This window comes from Hyperoodon ampullatus, assembly GCF_949752795.1.
Source record: "Hyperoodon ampullatus genome assembly, chromosome: 7".
In the NCBI taxonomy this organism is placed as follows: Eukaryota; Metazoa; Chordata; class Mammalia; order Artiodactyla; family Ziphiidae; genus Hyperoodon; species Hyperoodon ampullatus.
This window is the reverse complement of record NC_136920.1, coordinates 16,860,274-16,878,528: the sequence shown is the minus strand read 5'-3', so window position 1 is coordinate 16,878,528 and position 18,255 is coordinate 16,860,274. Positions and strand designations below refer to the sequence as shown.

The 18,255-nt window shown below is 41.1% G+C and overlaps 1 protein-coding gene across 5 annotated transcripts in view; it reads right to left on the bottom strand.

Moving 5' to 3' along the window:
* Positions 1-18,255, bottom strand: part of AMBRA1 (autophagy and beclin 1 regulator 1) — a gene marked incomplete at its 5' end in the record, with an annotated part of 147,650 nt that overhangs the window by 35,160 nt on the left and 94,235 nt on the right. For all 5 annotated transcript variants that reach the window (XM_079707870.1, XM_079707871.1, XM_079707872.1 and 2 more), the window contains one exon: positions 9,822-9,932. In XM_079707870.1, coding sequence (XP_079563996.1) covers positions 9,822-9,932 — 111 coding nt within the window. The remainder of the gene's footprint in view (positions 1-9,821; positions 9,933-18,255) is intronic.

The following is an 18,255-nucleotide window of genomic DNA, read 5'->3' as shown; positions in this document are numbered from 1 at the left end:
GTATTATGATGATTCCAAGTCAATGGCCATCTCCCAAATTTTGTCCCCTCCCCTCAACTCCACCCAATTTCGCAACTGCTCCCAGTTCCTGCAGTGAGCTCAGAGAGAGATATGCAAATAACAAATGAAAAGAGAATGCTGAAAATTAAAACGGAGCTTCTCCAGCAGCACGCTCCCTTTCAGAACTTGTACAGCTAGGGATCTAGGGTTTTACTTCTACCATAATGAAGGGGATGTAGTAGGCACAGAGTGATCTGGTAGCTTCACTGAGCACTGGGTGGTGTGTTTACAGTTTCATTAATATTTCAAAGCTCCAATTAGCAATTTACGTTTATTGCTTGTTGTATATTAATTTCATGGAAATTAATATACAACAAGCAATGGAAATGGAAATGTTCAGATGGAAATGGAAATATTCAGTTACAGTGGTGAGTGGTCACTGCTTCAATTTGTTCATGCAGCTTCTTCTCGTAAGGCTGAAATTTTGATGAGTTAAATTACAAAAGGAGAGATTTCCTTCTTTTCTCAGGCCATAGCAAAGTAATGCACTAATGACAAGGAGAGCTCATCCTTTTTGGACTCAATAATGATGTAATAAGCAGGTAGAGAAAAAGGTGAAGTGAAATACAGTTTAAGACAGTGGCAACCGACACACCACTAGAAATCTTTGTTCTGCTCCCTGCCTTGCCTTACCACAGTGGTTCTCAAGTTTCAGCATGCATCATAATCACCTGGAGGGCTTATTAAAACACAGAACGCTGGGGTGAGACCGGAGAATTTGTATTTCTAGCAAGTTCCCAGGCGTCTGATGTTGCTGGTCTGGGACCACACTTGAAAACTGCTGTCTCACCAGACAGTCCTTGACCCCTGAGCTGGAGCTCCAGCAAACTGCCCTGCACTTAAAGCCAAAACACATGTGGGGAATGATGATGGAGCAGTTAGCTGGGCAGCTGAGAATGGAAATCAAGTCTAGGAAAGAAAGGATTTTTCAAATCAAAACTGCTTAAGAGCTTCAGGGGGCAGCTCCAGGAGGAGCAAACACGATGCAGAAGACAGCAGGAAGCCACGTTCCAGACTGTGCAATGTCATCTCCTCCTAATTATAAATGATTTCCAAGTTAAAATGCCCTAGCAGGGAATGGGAGGGGTAAGAAGTACTGATGCCTGGAGGAGCACAGGGCTCTGCTCTTCTATCAGCTCCATAAATTATAAACGAACACCCTGTACAAAGATCGGCTTGTAGCCTGTTGCTGGCTGGCCAGATGAGGCCACAGGAGCGATGAGCAGTTGCAGTACTTTTACAGATGCATTAGATATGGATTTGGAAAACCCAAAGCGGTTTAAATCAGCAGGAAAATGTCCTTTTCACTATCTCTGAGCCCTCAGATTTCAGAATAGGACCTCTGCACGGAGCTCCAGATGACACTACATAAGCATTCCCAATGGCACCAATCACTACATCCTCTCTGTATGTGTGTGTGCCCCACACTGCTCAGCCCCTGGGTTTCTTAAGGTCCGTTCTGTCAGGGCACCCTGGTGACTAATGCTATTCTCCCATAAGAGTTCACTCTTAAAAACCGCAGTGAATCTAATGAGCTATTTTTTTTCCCATGAGAGCGGTTTCAAAATTATCTATGTTATATGAGGCCTTATTCACAAATTTCTAAACACTTTACAGATTGTAATTCATTAATCCTGTATCTCAACTAAGAGAACCAGGTGGTAACACTCCTTAGCCTAATTCTAGAAAAGAGTTAAATTCAATTCAGATAAGTCAGATGGCCTCTTAACAACACAGTGGCTGCTGAACACGTGAGTAGAACTGAGGGCCAGTGGCTCCCAGGCATGAGCTGTGCCAAAGCCAAACACTTCCCTCCTCTGGGAAGTATGCAACGTTCAGAAACGAATCCTACAGATTCCCAACTGAACTCTGCTGACAGCTGAATCTACCAGATTCAGAACTGTAACTAGACTTTATTCAGACCAACCAGGAAAAGCAGTTAGAGTTAATTACAGGAGCCTCAGGTGAAAGTGGCTGTCATTCTAGAGGGTAATACCATGGCAAGGAACACTGGCCACCATCAGACATATACGCCCCAAACTCCTAGAATGCCAAGTATTTCCCAAGGCCAAAACTCTGAGAAAAATAGGGCACTTTTAAAAAGCAGAATTCTAACACCGCACAGGACTTAAATGAGGAAGAAAGGTGAGCCAAACTAAATGAGTCAATCTGTCTGCACATGATGCTTTTTGATCAGCTCAGGTTTTACAACAGCCATGATCAAAGGAAGTAAGAAGGAACACAGAAGGTGAATGACAGGAAGTTGTAGTCAGAACAAGTGGAGGCTTGTACAAAGAATGTTAAGGACAACCAAAAAGACCATCTCAGCTCTGCTAGCAGCATATCCAATGCCTGTATTCTTCTGAATATTTGGTTTTTCTATCAAAGAAAATTGTCTCCAACTGGGGAGAAACAACATGCTTCAGAAGGATCAGAAGCCAATTACAGATGAGGCAACAGGTTAAAAGAGAACTATCTTTTTTACATGAACATCACTTTACAGAGATGGAAAATACGCCTCTCAGAGTACTGAAAACAGGGGCAGGGGTGACTTTAGAATTATAGCCATACTCTCAAAGAATCACGGTATAATTTCCAAGAAAAAGACATGATAAAAAGAGCTAACATTTACTGACCATTTACTACAGAAAGTGCCAGATGCTGTTCAGAGTGCCTGACATGTATCAATGTTAACTAATTTAATTCTCCTAACAATCCTATGAGGTTGGCACTATTATAACCCTCATTTTATAGACAAGGAAACTAAGGTGTAGAGAGATTAAGTAACCAAGGTCACACTGCTAGAAGGTGGCTGAGCAAGACTTGGACCTGGACAGTATAGCTGAAGAGTTCATTTGCTTAACCATCATAGGACAGCTGACAAGGAAAACGTTATCAAAGAACTACCTCTCCCTATACTTGCGAAGAAAAGGGAAGAAAAAAGCATCAGGCTCAGACCTTTAAAGTATAAAAAGTACCAAGTAATTCCAATACTATTTAAGCTGCTCCAGACAAAAAGAAAAACTTTCAAATTATATTTGTAACACAAGCATAACACTGATACCAAAACTCATAGATTTTATGAAAAAGAATAGGATAGATCCATCTCACAAATTTCAAGGAGAAAACTCTTAAATTATTAGCAAGCTACATGGAAAGAATTTAATGCTAAAGCATACACCATGAACCAGGTGGGGTTTATTCAAGGGATGTAAGGTTGGGTTCAATATTACAGAATCTATCAACATAATGATGTCGGGGCTTCCCTGGTGGTGCGGTGGTTAAGAACCCGCCTGCCAATGCAGGGGACACGGGTTTGAGCCCTGGTCCGGGAAGATCCCACACGTCACGGAGCAACTAAGCCCATGCGCTGCAACTACTGAGGCTGTGCTCTAGAGCCCGCGAGCCACAACTACTGAAGCCTGCATGCCTAGAGCCCGTGCTCTGCAACAAGAGAAGCTACCGCGATGAGAAGCCCGCGCACCACGACGAAGAGTAGACCTTGCTCGTCACAACTAGAGAAAGCCCGTGCAGCAATGAAGACCCAACGCAGCCAAAAATAGATAAATTAAAACAAAAATAATCAAGGGAAGTTTATTGGTATTATTGGGATTTAAAAATTAATTTAAGGTCAATTAAATCTACAGATACTTGTTTAAAAAAACATAATGATCTCATTATTAGGTCAAAGGAGAGAAAAAAACATGATCATCTTCACAGATGCTGATAAGGCATGACTAAATTTAACATCTATTCTTTTTTTTTTGCCGGGGGCGGTTGGGGGGGGAGTCCTAACCACTGAACCGCCAGGGAATTCCGAGTATCTATTCTTGATTAAAAACTCACAATAAAATAAGAATAATGACTTCCTTAAAACAATAAACTAGTTCTGGTTCAACCCAAAAGTCAGCAATATGCTTACTGGGAAAAAGCTAGAAGTTTTTCTACTGAAATCAGGAATGATATGAGGATGACTGCTATTATTTAACATTGTTCTGATGGTAGCAGCCAATGCACTCAGACAAGAGGAAGAAATCACAGGTGTACAACTAGGAACAGAGGAGGTAAAATTAATACTATTTACAGATAACATACTTAGAAAACCCATGAGATTTAGCTGAATAACAACTATAATTAGTAAACAAATTCAGTAAAACAAATTTTTTTAAAGCTTGTAACAATAAACTTTAAAAATGTATAAAATTACATGAAGAAAACTTTAAAACATCCCTAAGACCACAAGAGAGACTTGGAGAAACTGAAAAATCATAAGTATCTTCTTATGTATGGTATCTTCTTACATAAGAAGATACCATAAAAATATTGAGTCTCCTTAAGTTACTTTATATGTTTAATGCGATCACATTAATTACACTAACAGGATTTTTTCAGGGGGATGAAGGGAAGAAGCGAGGTAGTTTTAAAGTCCATACAGAAAACCAAAATGTTCAAGCAGGCAAGAAATTTTGGATTAAAAAAATAACAAGAGGAGACTAGTCCTACCAGATCCTAAAACAGAGCCTCAAACTTAAACCAATGTGGTACTGTTACATGAATAATCAGACAGATCCCTGGGACAGAAGAGACAGAAGAAATACATCTAAATACTCAACAGGAAATGAATAGGATGAAAATGACATCCCAAATCAATGGGGACAAATAGATCATTTTATAAATTGGTTGCGACAAATGAGTAGCACATGGGGGAAAAGTTGGATCATACTCTGCTTATTTAGGACTAGGTTAAACTTCTGATGAATCAAAGATTTAAAGGAAAAAACTAAAATATAAAAGTACTAACTGATCTTCTTGATGCTGCCACAAAATCTAGGAACCATAAAAGGAAAGTTGGATAATTCTGACTACTTAAAATAAGTTCTATGACAAAAATAACCTTCAGCAGAGTCAAAAGACAAATGACAACCAGGAAACTCCTATTATGAGTTAATTTTCTGATTTATAAAGAGCTCCTGTAGAACTGGTAAGGAAAAGACCAACAACACACACACACAAAAAAAGGTAAAGTAGAGACAAGCCAAGAAAAGGCAACACATGTGGCTAAATGTATGCAGAGCCACACAACCTGGTTTATAATATGAGAAATACAAATTTAAAATACCTACATACTATTTTTTTTTTTTTTGGCCACACCATGCGGCTTGCAGGATCCTACTTTCCCGACCAGGGACTGAACCCTCGCCCCCAACAGTGGAAGTGCGGAGCCCTAACCCCTGGACCGCCAGGGAAGTCCCACCTACATAGTATTTTTTACCATCAGATTTGTAAATACCCCAAAATATGATAGCACATTCTACAAGCAAGAGTTTAGGGAAACATGCACTCTCATGAACCAAAAGCGAGTGTATAAATTGGTATAATCTCTACAGAGGGTGATTTAGCAGTATCTACCAAAATCACGAATCTACATATTCTTCCTCCCCACAATTCCATTTCTAGGAATTTATCCTATGATATACTCGCACATGTGCAAAATGACAAACTGTGGCATGGTTTGTATAGCAGAAGACTGGAAACAACTTAAAAGTTCCTCAGCAGAGGGGTTTCCCTGGTATTCCAGGGGTTAAGACTCTGCACTCCCAATGCAGGTGGCCTGGGTTCAATCCCTGGTTAGGGAACTAGATCCCGCATGCTGCAACTAAAGATCCTGCATGCCACAACGAACATCCCGTGTGCCACAACTAAGACCCGGAGCAGACAAAAAAAAAAAAAAAAAAAAAAAATTCCTCAGCAGAACACTGGTTAAAAAATAACTGGTTAAAAAATGGACAGTGGGGGACTTTCCTGGTGGCAAAGTGGTTAAGGATATGCCTGCCTGGTCCAGGAAGATCCCACATGCCATGGAGCAACTAAGCCCGTGCGCCACAACTACTGAGCCTCCGCTCTAGAGCCCGCGAGCTACAACTACTGAGCCTGTGTGCCACAACTACTGAAGCCCGCATGCCTAGAGCCTGTGCTCCGCAACAAGAGAAGCCACTGCAATGAGAGGCCCGCGCACCGCAACGAAGAGTAGTCCCCGCTCGCCACAACTAGAGAAAGCCCACATGCAGCAACAAAGACCCAACACAGCCATGAATGAATGAATGAATGAATGAATGAATAAATAAATAAATAAATAGACAGTGGGATACTAGGCAGCCATTAAAAAAGAATTGAGTAAATGCTTATGTAATGATACAGAAAGATCACCAAGACATATAGTAAAGAAAGCAAGGTACAGAAAGAAAAGTATGTAGAACATGCTACCATTTAGGTTAAGTAGAGGTGGAAAAACAAACATTTGCATGTACTTGTATATGCATACAATATCTTTGAAGAGATATGCAAGACACTGCTCATTGTGACTGCCTATGGGGTGGAGTGGTGGGTAGCTGGGGGCAGGGTTGGGAAACTTTTCACTGTATATCCTTTTATATTTTAAAAATCTTTGGTAAATGTATTTCAGATTATAATAAAAGAAACGAAGCAAATAAAATAACGAAACAAAGTACCTACGGAAAATTATGGCAAACATCTGGGCCAGAAATCTATAAACAAGCAAACAGTATTTAATACAGGAAAAGGTAGATTGCATTTGATTTCTACTAAAGAATAGATTACCGAACATGCGGCTTAAAAGCACTTAGGAAAAAATGATTGCTGCTGAGGTTTCACTAAGATCAGGAGATGAAAAATTGACTTCATTTTCATGGTCTGATAAGGATACCAAGATTGGCATACTGTGAAAGCCACAGAAGGGGCTATCTTGATTATTTTAAGGTATCTGACCAACTCTTACAATAACCATAGACAAGATAGAAAAATATGGGCTTCACATGCAAACAACCAAGCCTAGGTGCAAATTCGTGAACCAAAATTGACACAGAGCAAGCCTACAGGAACATACCACAACACTTGGTGCAAAGTCCTGACCGATGCACTAGTTTTGCTAGCAATCCAAAGTAAGACAGAGGGGGGACTTCCCTGGTGGCACAGTTGGTTAAGAGTCTGCACTCTCGGGACTCCCTGGTGGCACGGTGGTTAAGAATCCACCTGCCAATGCAGGGGACACGGGTTCGAGCCCTGGTCCAGGAAGATCCCACATGCCGCGGAGCAGCTAAGCCCGTGTGCCACAACTACTGAGCCTGAGCTCTAGAGCCTGCGAGCCACAACTACTGAGCCCGTGCACCTAGAGCCCGTGCTTAGCAACAAGAGAAGCCACTGCAATGAGAAGCCCACGCACTGCAACGAAGATTAGCCCCTGCTCACCGCAACTCAAGAAAGCCCTCGCGCAGCAACGAAGACCCAACGCAGCCAAAAATAAATAAATAAATAAACAAATAAATTTATTTATTTAAAAAAAAAAAAACAGTCTGCACTCCCAATGCTGGGGGCCTGGGTTCGATCCCTGGTCAGGGAACTAGATCCCACATGCGTGCCGCAACTAAGAGTTCTCATGCCTCAACTAAGGAGCCCGCCTGCTGCAACTAAGACCCGGCGCAACCAAATAAGTAAATAAATAAGTATCTTTAAAAAAACCAGAAAAACAAAGTAAGACAGAGGGACTTCCCTGGTGGTCCAGTGATTAAGAATCCACCTTCCAATGCAGGAGACTCGGGTTCGATCCCTGGTCGGAGAACTAAGATCTTACATGCCTCGGGGCAACTAAGACCCTATGCAGCGCCCCCAAAAAAGAATTAAAGTACTCAGTGTTAAAAAAAAAAAAAAGACAGAGAAAGTATGTTTATCAAATTAGAAGATGATGTAAGGTTGGGAAAAAAAGGGCTGAATCAAAGTTCAAAAAATTGTTGAGAGGCAGGAACTAAGAAGAGCAATTGGCACTATTAAGATAAAACTTAACAGAAACAAATACAAACCTTTGGTTTTTGAAACATTCGAACTGCGCAAGTAAGTATAGGACGGTAAAGTCTTGGTTTATTAATAGTTATCAAGTATTTTTTAAATAAATAAATACATTTATTTATTATTTATTTATGTTTGGCTTCACTGGGTCCTCGTTGCTGTGCACGGGCTTTCTCTAGTTGTGGTGAGCAGGGGCTACTTTTCATTCCGGTGAGCGGGCTTCTCATTGCGGTGGCTTCCCTTGTTGCAAAGCGTGGGCTCTAGGCACGTAGGCTTCATTAGTTGCAGCACACGGGCTCAGCAGTTGTGGCTCATAGGCTCAAGAGTGCAGGCTCAGTAGTTGTAGTGCATGGGCTTAGTTGCTTCACGGCATGTGGGATCTTCCTGGACCAGGGATCGAACCCGTGTCTCCTGCGTTGGCAGGCAGATTCTTAACCACTGTGCAACCAGGGAAGTCCCATCAAGGAGTTTTAAGTGACGGCAAACTCAACAGTGGCTTCAGAAAAAGCTGTTGAAATCTTAGGCTGAACTAACACTGTCCAAACCATCATTGTACTCTGTTTTGGACAGATCTCATCTGGAGTGTTCTACATTGTTCTGTCACCTCAAAGCTTAAAGGGGAAATGAGCAGAACTGTCAAGGATTTGAAAACCAGATCGTAAAAGGAATCTCAGGAATTCTGGCCCAAAAAGAATGATTTAAAGGGAAATGGCAGTTTATCTTCAAATAGCTGGAGAACTGTCACTTAGAAGAGACATCATTAAACTTATTCTATGGATATTCAGAGGTAGAATTAGGACCAATGGGAGGAAGTGACAGCAAGGGAAATGGTGGCTGGGTATAAGAAAAAACATTTGAACAAGAATTTAGCAGTGATGGACTACGGCCAACTCATCAGACAGTGTGACCTATCTGAAGTGTTCAAGCAGAGGCTGAACCACCACTTCCCAGGGATGTGTGAGAGTCCATCATCAGATAGAAAGTGAAATGAGATGTCTAAAATGCTGTGATTGGGCTTCCCTGGTGGCGCAGTGGTTGAGAATCCGCCTGCCAATGCAGGGGACATGGGTTCAGGCCCTGGTCCGGGAAGATCCCACATGCTGCGGAGCAACCAAGCCCGTGCACAACAACTGCTGAGCCTGCACTCTGGAGCACACAAGCCACAACTACTGAAGCCCGTGTGCCACGTCTGCTGAAGCCTGCACGCCTGGAGCCTGTGCTCCGCGGCAGGGGAGGCCACCGCAGTGAGAAGCCCTCACACTGCGGCGAGAAGTGGCCCCCACTCGCTTCAACTGGAGAGGGCCCTCACACAGCAACGGAAGACCCAACACAGCCAATAAATAAATTAATTAATTTTAAAAAATGATGTGATTTCAATCAAACAACTGGGACATGGGATTGAGGACTCGTAGATGCTGGGAAAACGGACTGACAGACAGACATGTTTGTAAATCACACATCAATCACGCCACTCCCTTTGTTCTATTCAGACCTAGATTAATAAATGAGTTTATCATCAGTGTAGTCTTTCCTCAAGGGTCTGGCTCTCAGTTCCTACACTCCCTTCTCCTCCTGTTCTTCTCAGTTCCACCCAAACTTCTAGGCTTGGGACAATGAACTACTAGTTGGTAAACTCCTGGGGCAGACATCTTCATTTTGGTGTCCACCTTAGCACTGTTCTGATCACTGTACCAAAGCATTGTTCACTGCTCAGGGTGGGTACTCAATACACGTTTGTTGAATTGCTTAACGAGAGTTGGAGAAGAACTGTAGAAATGGCACACGGCAGTGAGCTGCTCAACGAGGCGATGAAAAATCCAGTGCTATGTGGGTTTCTGAGCTCTGGCTCACCAGTAAGAGACAGACCTTCCACCAGTATCCCCAGTTCTACCTTGGCTTACCATTACTGATTTCTGGGAGGTCAAACTTAGTGAAGTCCCACCACTGGAGCCGGTAGGTAGTATTGGCAATGTTACTGGCCACGGCAGACTGTCCATCACCAATCACTGCCCCTGGTGGGGGAGAAGACAAAGAGAGCACATTATAGTGTTTATCTATATGTTTCCACTGCAAACATGAGACAAAACTAGGATTAGTAGAAGAAGGAGAAAAGGAAGAATCACAATTAAGGCTGAAGAAAGCTGACAAGTCCTATCTGTCAAGTCTCTATCTCAAAGAGAAACCAGACATGTTTCTCAAGAATAATTCTACATGTAAATATAGTATAATACAGTATAATATAATATAGTATAGTATAGTATAATATAATATAAATCAGCCCCCCTTCCCATTATTACGTAACATTTACTGAGTGCCAACAATGTGGCACGTACTGTATATATCCTATCTGGTAGGCTCACAATCTAAAGAGACAAATGGGTGTTCATAAAAATGCTGGGAAAGAAACATGAAAAATGGTAGGACACCATTAACACAGAAAAGCATTCAGTCCCTGGATGTCTTTGTAGTAAGCAGCACCCTTTGGGAGAAAGCATCTCCTTTGTATATGACCTTCCTCCTAATAAAACATCTCAAAAGGAGGCTTCCCCCAGGGAAGAGGCAGCCAGCATTCAGCTGATAGGATAGAGAGAGACAGCAAAGAACAAATGAGGTAATATTTGTTAATCTCTTCTGGACCTCTGGCATGTAACACAATAGAAATTTATGAGCCTAGCTTTTCCGCCTCAGAATATTTTTATTAAGGCAGTATTTTATAACCCCTGCCCTGCCCCACCCCAGGAGAACTTCCTTGAATCCAGATTCACTTGTAACATCTCACAGTTTAACTTTCCCTGAGACATACACTTCTATATGACATTTTTTTCCTTGGTAACCAATTAAATAAAAAAGGGATTTTTTTAAAACAGGGTGACACTTTAATTTGCAGTTGTATTTCATTTTACTTGAACATGTCATCTCTTCCTCCTCCTCCTTCCGAGGTGCATTTCATACACACCCACCCTTCTGATCAGACACAGCCAAACCCTCCTGGGAGAATAGAACATTCTTATGTGCTACACAACCTAAATGGTACTCTCTGCTGCAAATCAACTCTGACTTTGAGAAACTGAACTTGTTAGAGCTGACTAGCCTTGGAACAATGGACAGTTCTATACCCAGATTCTTCAGTATCACCATGTTCCTCCTCTGCATGTCACTGCAAGAGGGTCTTGTCTTTTTTTTTTTCCCCTCCTTTTAGAGCGCTGCATTTATTGCTCTGCTACTCCTGGTGTTTCCCTGTTCTTTCCTCAGATGTTCAAGAGGTTGTTCAGAGAGAAAATGTCCTCCATATAAGCTATGAAATATGAGAAAAGTAGTCTTCTCACTCTTCCCCAGTTGCTTCAGGCCGCTGTATGAGAAGACTCTTTTTTAACATTAATTTACTGATAGAGTCCTTGTCCCTGTTTCAATTTGTTAAGAAAGGTACAAACAATTCGTTCCCAAGATGATGATACTTCTAGATTAACATGTCGTCAACATGGGCAGGACTGCCCCCATGGGGGTGAAAACTGTTCATGGTGGGGGAAAAATCTTAGATAGTACAATCCCCAGTCCCTGCCAAAGTACTGCAGTATATGAACAGATACACAGCATTATCTGTGATATTAAAATTTCATGGGAGGGGGGTGATTAGGGAAAAAAATGTCTAAAAAGGCTCCTTAGGAGGGTAATGATAAAATAACGGTTGAGAAATACTGTTTTAGATAAACCAATACCATCCAAACAATACATTCTTTACAATCTTGCAGATTCAAAGACATTGTTCAAAATGGTCACGATCTCTCTGAAGGCCTAAGAAAGACAGCATTTGAGGGTTCTGTCAATGAGCCCACTGACCTCAAATCCCTATTGAGGGGGCTTCCCTGGTGGCACAGTGGTTAAGAATCCGCCTGCCATTGCAGGGGACACGGGTTCGAGCCCTGGCCTGGGAAGATCCCACATGTCGTGGAGCAACTAAGCCCGTGCACCACAACTGCTGAGCCTGTGCTCTAGAGCTCGTGAGCCACAACTACTGAGCCCACGTGCCACAACTACTGAAGCCCACGTGCCTAGAGCCCGTGCTCCACAACAAGAGAAGCCACCTCAATGACAAGCCCACACACCGCAACGAAGAGTAGCCCCCGCTCGCCACAACTAGAGAAAGCCTGTGCACAGCAACGAAGACCCAACGCAGCCAAATAAAAAAAGAAAATCCCTATTGAGGGCCCTGTGGCATATCACTTAAATGAGGTAAATATATGCCTTTGCTTAAACTTTACAGAAAATTCTGTAATAATGATACCTGACTTGGGAAATTTTGCTGAACTGGGTCATGAGGAGGGTAAGCTACCTATAACACTTTCTTTTTGTAAGTAAATAAATAAATTTATTTATTTATCCATCTATCTATCTATCTATGTATTTATTTATTTATTGCTGTGTTGGGTCTTGGTTGCTGCGCGAGGGCTTTCTCTAGTTGCGACGAGCGGGGGCTACTCTTCGTTGCGGTGTGCGGGTTTCTCATTGTGGTGGCTTCTCTTGTTGCACAGGATGGGCTCTAGGTGCGCGGACTTCAGTAGTTGCAGCATGCGGTCTCAGTAGTTGTGGCTCGCGGGCTCAAGAGCACAGGCTCAGCAGTTGTGGCACACAGGCTTAGTTGCTCTGCGGCATGTGGGATCTTCCTGGACCAGGGATCGAACCCATGTCCCCTGTATTGGCAGGTGGATTCTTAACCACTGCGCCACCAGGGAAGTTCCCCTATAGGACTTCCTTAATAAGAAATTTCTTGATTTTTCTAGGCCTCCTTGATAATGAAAGTAACTTTTTAAATTCCAAGGTCCACTACTCAGGAAAGAATTATTCAGTTTTATTTGGACCCAGGCTCAATTCCATTGAGTTCATGAATTGTTCCTCTGGCTTGCTTATCTATATCTAGATGGTTGATATCAACCTCTGACCACCAGTCTCTCTCAAATGATTTTAGTTCCTTATAATTTCCTCCAACTTTTAATAGAAAAGCATATAACCCAAAATGGAAGAAGGCAAGTTGATTTTCTTAGTATATGATGAAAGAAATGCTAGTTCCTAAGTTAGGATAGGAAAAAAATTGAAGAAACAAACCCCGTACTGTAGGAGCTTAAAATATGGGGGAAAGGACAAGAGCTACAAACAGGAAAACAGTTAAGGAAAATACCAGATGCTTTAAGAGCGCTGTGGATATATCTGCAACTGGAACAGAAATGACTGAGACTCCAACTCACAGCTCCAGAAGCATCCTGTATATCCATGCCTCAGGAAACGTCTTCTGGAAAACAGCTGTGCAATAAAATAATCATGTATGGTTGTACTGTGTGGAAGAGACTGGGGAGGTATTCTCTGCCACTGGTGCCAGAGTGTTGAGGAGGAATGGGGCCTGGCAGCAGGGAGAGTTGATTTTCAGTGCCGCGTAAACATAGATTAGGGAGCTAAAGATGCCAGCAACAGATTATTGTCACCAGGTTCTCTTCTGTAACAGCTGCAGGCCAACTGAGCCTGTCTCTCAAGAAACATCAGGAAGAAAAAGTATCACCCTATTAAAAAAAACCCCAACCATTTAACAGGCCTCTGGCTGGCTACTAAGCTCAAGGTATAGGAAATGTGCCAGAATGAGTTAATGGACTGAGCCACAAAGTATTTACATAGGAGGCACTTAGCCTTGGAAACCAAATCCTGACAGAATGCTGAGGGATTTCTGAGGGATCAAGGTTTTCTCAGTAATAACAGAATGGAACAAGCTAGACTCACATTTTCTCAACCTCCACTATTGATATTTTGGGTCAGATAATTCTTTGTTTAGGGGGTGGGGTGGGTCTTGTGCATTGTAGGATGTTTAGCAGTACCCTTGGCCTCTTCCCACTAGATGCCAGTAGTCACCCAGTTGTGACCACCAAAAATGTATCCAGACATTGCCAAATGTTCCCTAGGGATCAAAATCATTCCTGGTTGGGAAACTCTAAGTTAGATAAATACAGCCTACATTTTATTTTATTTTTTATTTTTTTTCTGTGGTACGTGGGCCTCTCACTGTTGTGGCCTCTCCCGTTGCGGAGCACAGGCTCCGGACACGCAGGCTCAGCGGCCACGGCTCACGGGCCCAGCCGCTCCGCGGCATGTGGGATCTTCCCGGACCGGGGCACGAACCCACGTTCTCTGCATCGGCAGGCGGACTCTCAACCACTGCGCCACCAGGGAAGCCCCAGCCTACATTTTAACTCCAAGATAGTGCTCCTTAGGAAGCACTACTACTGGAATGCTCGCTGCTAAAGGCACCAAAACTGTTAGCGATACTGATTTTGGAGAGAAACCAATAAAAGGCACAGCATTATACAAATATTCCTTTAGCAAACTTCCAGTTTTCCATTTCTGCCATGGATTAGAGTTTGGCTTGAACTGGGATCTCATGTGTCTGTTTTTAACACTGTTTCTGAGAATACGGGCTTCAGAATCAGATGGACCCGATTTTGACTCCTCCTGCTAGTACCTATATTAGTATCACTCTGTGTAAATCAATTTCTCTGAACCTCAGTTTCCTTATCTGTAAAAAGATAATAAAAATCCTTTCAACTTATAGGGCTATTTGGAAAACTTACTGAAATAATAAATGCAAAGTGGTGGCAAATAGTAAATGTCTAATAAATAGCCACCATTAAAATTATTTAATCATTTACTCCAATCTCTGTATGCTTTTCCTCTATAGGTATAGCTCTGGAATCAACAGCTCATAGACAGAGGTTCTTTTGTAAGAGACTGGCCCAAATAACGTGCCAGGACCAAGGAAGAGAAGTACTTCATTTCAGAATTAAGAGCAAATGCATAGGACCCAGACTCCTTAGTAATGTTCTCCTTGAAAAACAGCTTAGGCCAAGACAGACCACATTCTGGTCCACAAAACACACTGTAACAAATTTAAAAGAACTGAAACCATACAAAGTATGCTGTCAGAACACAAGGAAATTAAACTAGAAATCAGTAACAGAAAGATAACTGGAAAAATCCCTAAATACTTGGAGATTAAGCAACACACTTTAAGTAACACATGGCTCAAAGAAGACATCACAAGAGAAATTTTAAAATATTTTTAACTAAATGAAAATACAACTAATTAAAATTTGTGGGATGTAGCGAAAGCAGCGCTTAGAGGGAATGTTACTGCTTTGAATGCACATACTAGAAAAGAAGAAAGATCTAAAATCAATAATTTAAACTTCCACTTTAGGAAACAAGAAAAAGAAGAGCAAATTAAATCCAAAGTAAGCAGAAGAAAAGAAATAATCAAAATTAGAGCAGAAATCAGTGAGACTGAAAACAGGAAATCAATAGAGAAAAAAAAATCAATGAAACCAAAAGCTGGTTCTTTGAAAAGACCAATAAAATCAATAAACCTTTAGCCAGGCTAACAAAGAAAAAAAGAGGGAAGATACAAATTATTAATACCAGGAATGAAAGACAAGCTATCACTACTGATCCCATGGACACTAAAAGGACAGTAAAGGACTATTATGAACAACTCAAGGCCCACAAGTTTGATAAGCTAGGTGAAATGGACCAAAATTCCTTGAAAGACACAGACTACCAAAATTGACACAAGAAAAAACAGATGATCTGAATAGGCCTATATCTATTACACTGAATCAATCATTAAAAACCTCTTAAGACAGAAAGTAACAGGCCCAGGTGGGTTCATTGGTAAATTCTACCAAACACCTAAGGAAGAAATTACACCAAATCTCCATAATCTCTTTCAGAAAACAGAAGTGGGACTGCTTCTGAGGCCAGCACTACCCTGATACCAAAACTGGACAAAAACGTTGAAGAAAGGAAAACTACAGTCTAATGTCTTTTATGAACACAGAAGTAAAAATGCTCAAGAAAATGTTGGCAAATTGAATATAATAATGTATTAAAAAAAGTTACACACTATGACCAAATGGGGATTTATTCCAGTAGGCAAGGCTGGTTAAACATTTCAAAATCAGTTAATAATGATACATCACATCAACAGGATAAAGAAGAAAAATCATATGATCATATCAATAGATACAGAAAAGGCACCTGACAAAATCTAAAACCTATTTTTGATAAAAACTATCATCAAACTGGGAAGAGTGGGGAACTTCTCAAGTTGATAAACAATGTCTACAAAAAACCCATAGCTACATTTAAAGGTGAGAAATGACAGTTGACCCTTGAAAAACATATGTGTTTGAACGATATGGGTCCACTAACATGCAGATTTTTTTCAATAAATATGTATACAGTACTACAGGATCTGCAGTTGGTTGAATCCAAGGGTGTGGAACAGCAGATATGGAGGGCTGACTGTAAAGTTATACATGGATTTTCAACTGTGCGGGGGTCAGAGTCCCTTTCCCCCTACATTGTTCAAGGGTTAACTGTATATGCTTTCCCCCTAAGACGGGGAACAAGCAAGGATGTTTCCTCTCACCACTCCTCTTCAACACTGTACTGGAAGCCTACTTAATGCAATAAGACAAGAAAAGTAAGTAAGAGGTACATAGATTGGAGAAGAAGAAATAAAACTTTCTTTGTTCACAGATAACATAATTGTTTATGTAGAAAATCCCAAAGAATAAAACAACAAACAAGCAAAAAACAAAACCTCCTGGAACTATTAAGTGATTATATTAAGTTGCAAGATGGAAGTCAACTGCTTTCCTATATGCCAGCAATGAATAAATGAATAAATGGAATTGGAATCTGAAGTTAAAAATACAATATCATTTATATTAGCACCAAAAAAATGAAAACCTTAAGTATAAATCTAACAAAACATGTACAAGATCTATCTGATGAAACAGATCACAAAAGATCTGAAAAAATATTGGAGAGATATTCCATATTCATGGATAGGAATATTTAGCACTTTTAAGATGTCAATTCTTCCCAACTGGATCTATAGATTCAATGCAATCCCAGTCAAAATCCTAGAATATTACTTTGTGAATATCAAAAAACTGATTCTAAAGTTTATCTGGAAAGGCAAAAGATCCAGAATAGCCAACACAATATGCAAAGAAAGAACAAATTTGGAGGACACTATCTGACGTCAAGGCTTACTATAAAGCTATAGTCATCAAGATAGTGTGGCATTGGTGAAAGAATATGTCTATTCTAGATCTATGTCTAGACCTATTCTTTTTTTTTTTTCTTTTTTTTTTTTTCAGTACGTGGGCCTCTCACTGTTGTGGCCTCTCCCGTTGCGGAGCACAGGCTCCGGACGTGCAGGCCCAGCGGCCATGGCTCACAGGCCCAGCTGCTCTGCGGCATGTGGGATCTTTCCGGACCGGGGCACGAACCCGTGTCCCCTGCATCGGCAGGCGGACTCTCAACCACTGCACCACCAGGGAAGCCCTAGACCTATTCTTGATCTATGTCTAGACCAATGGAACAGAAAAAAGAGATCAGAAATAAACCCACACAAATATAGTAAACTGATCTTTGACAAAGGAGCAAAGGCAATTCAATAGAGAATTGAATCTCTTTAAAAACAGTACTGAAACAACTGGATATCCATATACAAAACTATAAAATAAACCTAGACACAAACCTTACACTTTTCAAAAAATTAACTCAAATTGGATAGACCTAGATGGAAAACACAAAACTCTAACTCCTAGGAGATAATATAAGAGATAATCTAGGTGACCTTGGGCTTGGCAAAGACTTTTAAGATACAACACCAAAAGTACAATCCATGAAAAGAAAAAATTGACAGATTTTACTTCATTAAAATTAAAAACTTTTGCTCTGTGAAAGACACTGTTAAAGAGAATGAAGAGACAACAGACTGGGAGAAAATCTTTGCAAAACACTTAACTGATAAAGGACTGGTATCCAAAATATACAAAGAACTCTTAAAACTCAACAATAACAAAAAACCCAATTAAAAAATGGGCAAAGGATCTAAACAGACACCTCACCAAAGAAGATATACAGATGGCACATAAAGATATGAAAAGATGCTCAACATCATTCCTCATCAGGGAACTGCAAATTAAAACTACAAAGAGAAACCACTACACGCTTGTCAGGATTGCTGAAATCCAAAACACTGATAACACCAAATGCGGAACAGGATGTGAAACAACAGGAACTCCCATTCCTTGCTGGTGGGAATGCAAAATGGTACAGCCACTTTGGAAGACAGTTTGGCAGTTTCTTGCAAAACTAAACATACTCTTACCATATGATCCAGCAGTCATTCTCCTTGGTATTTACACAAATGAGTTGAAGGTGTTATGTCCACACAAAACCTACACAGATGTTTACAGCAACTTTATTTGTAACTGCCAAACC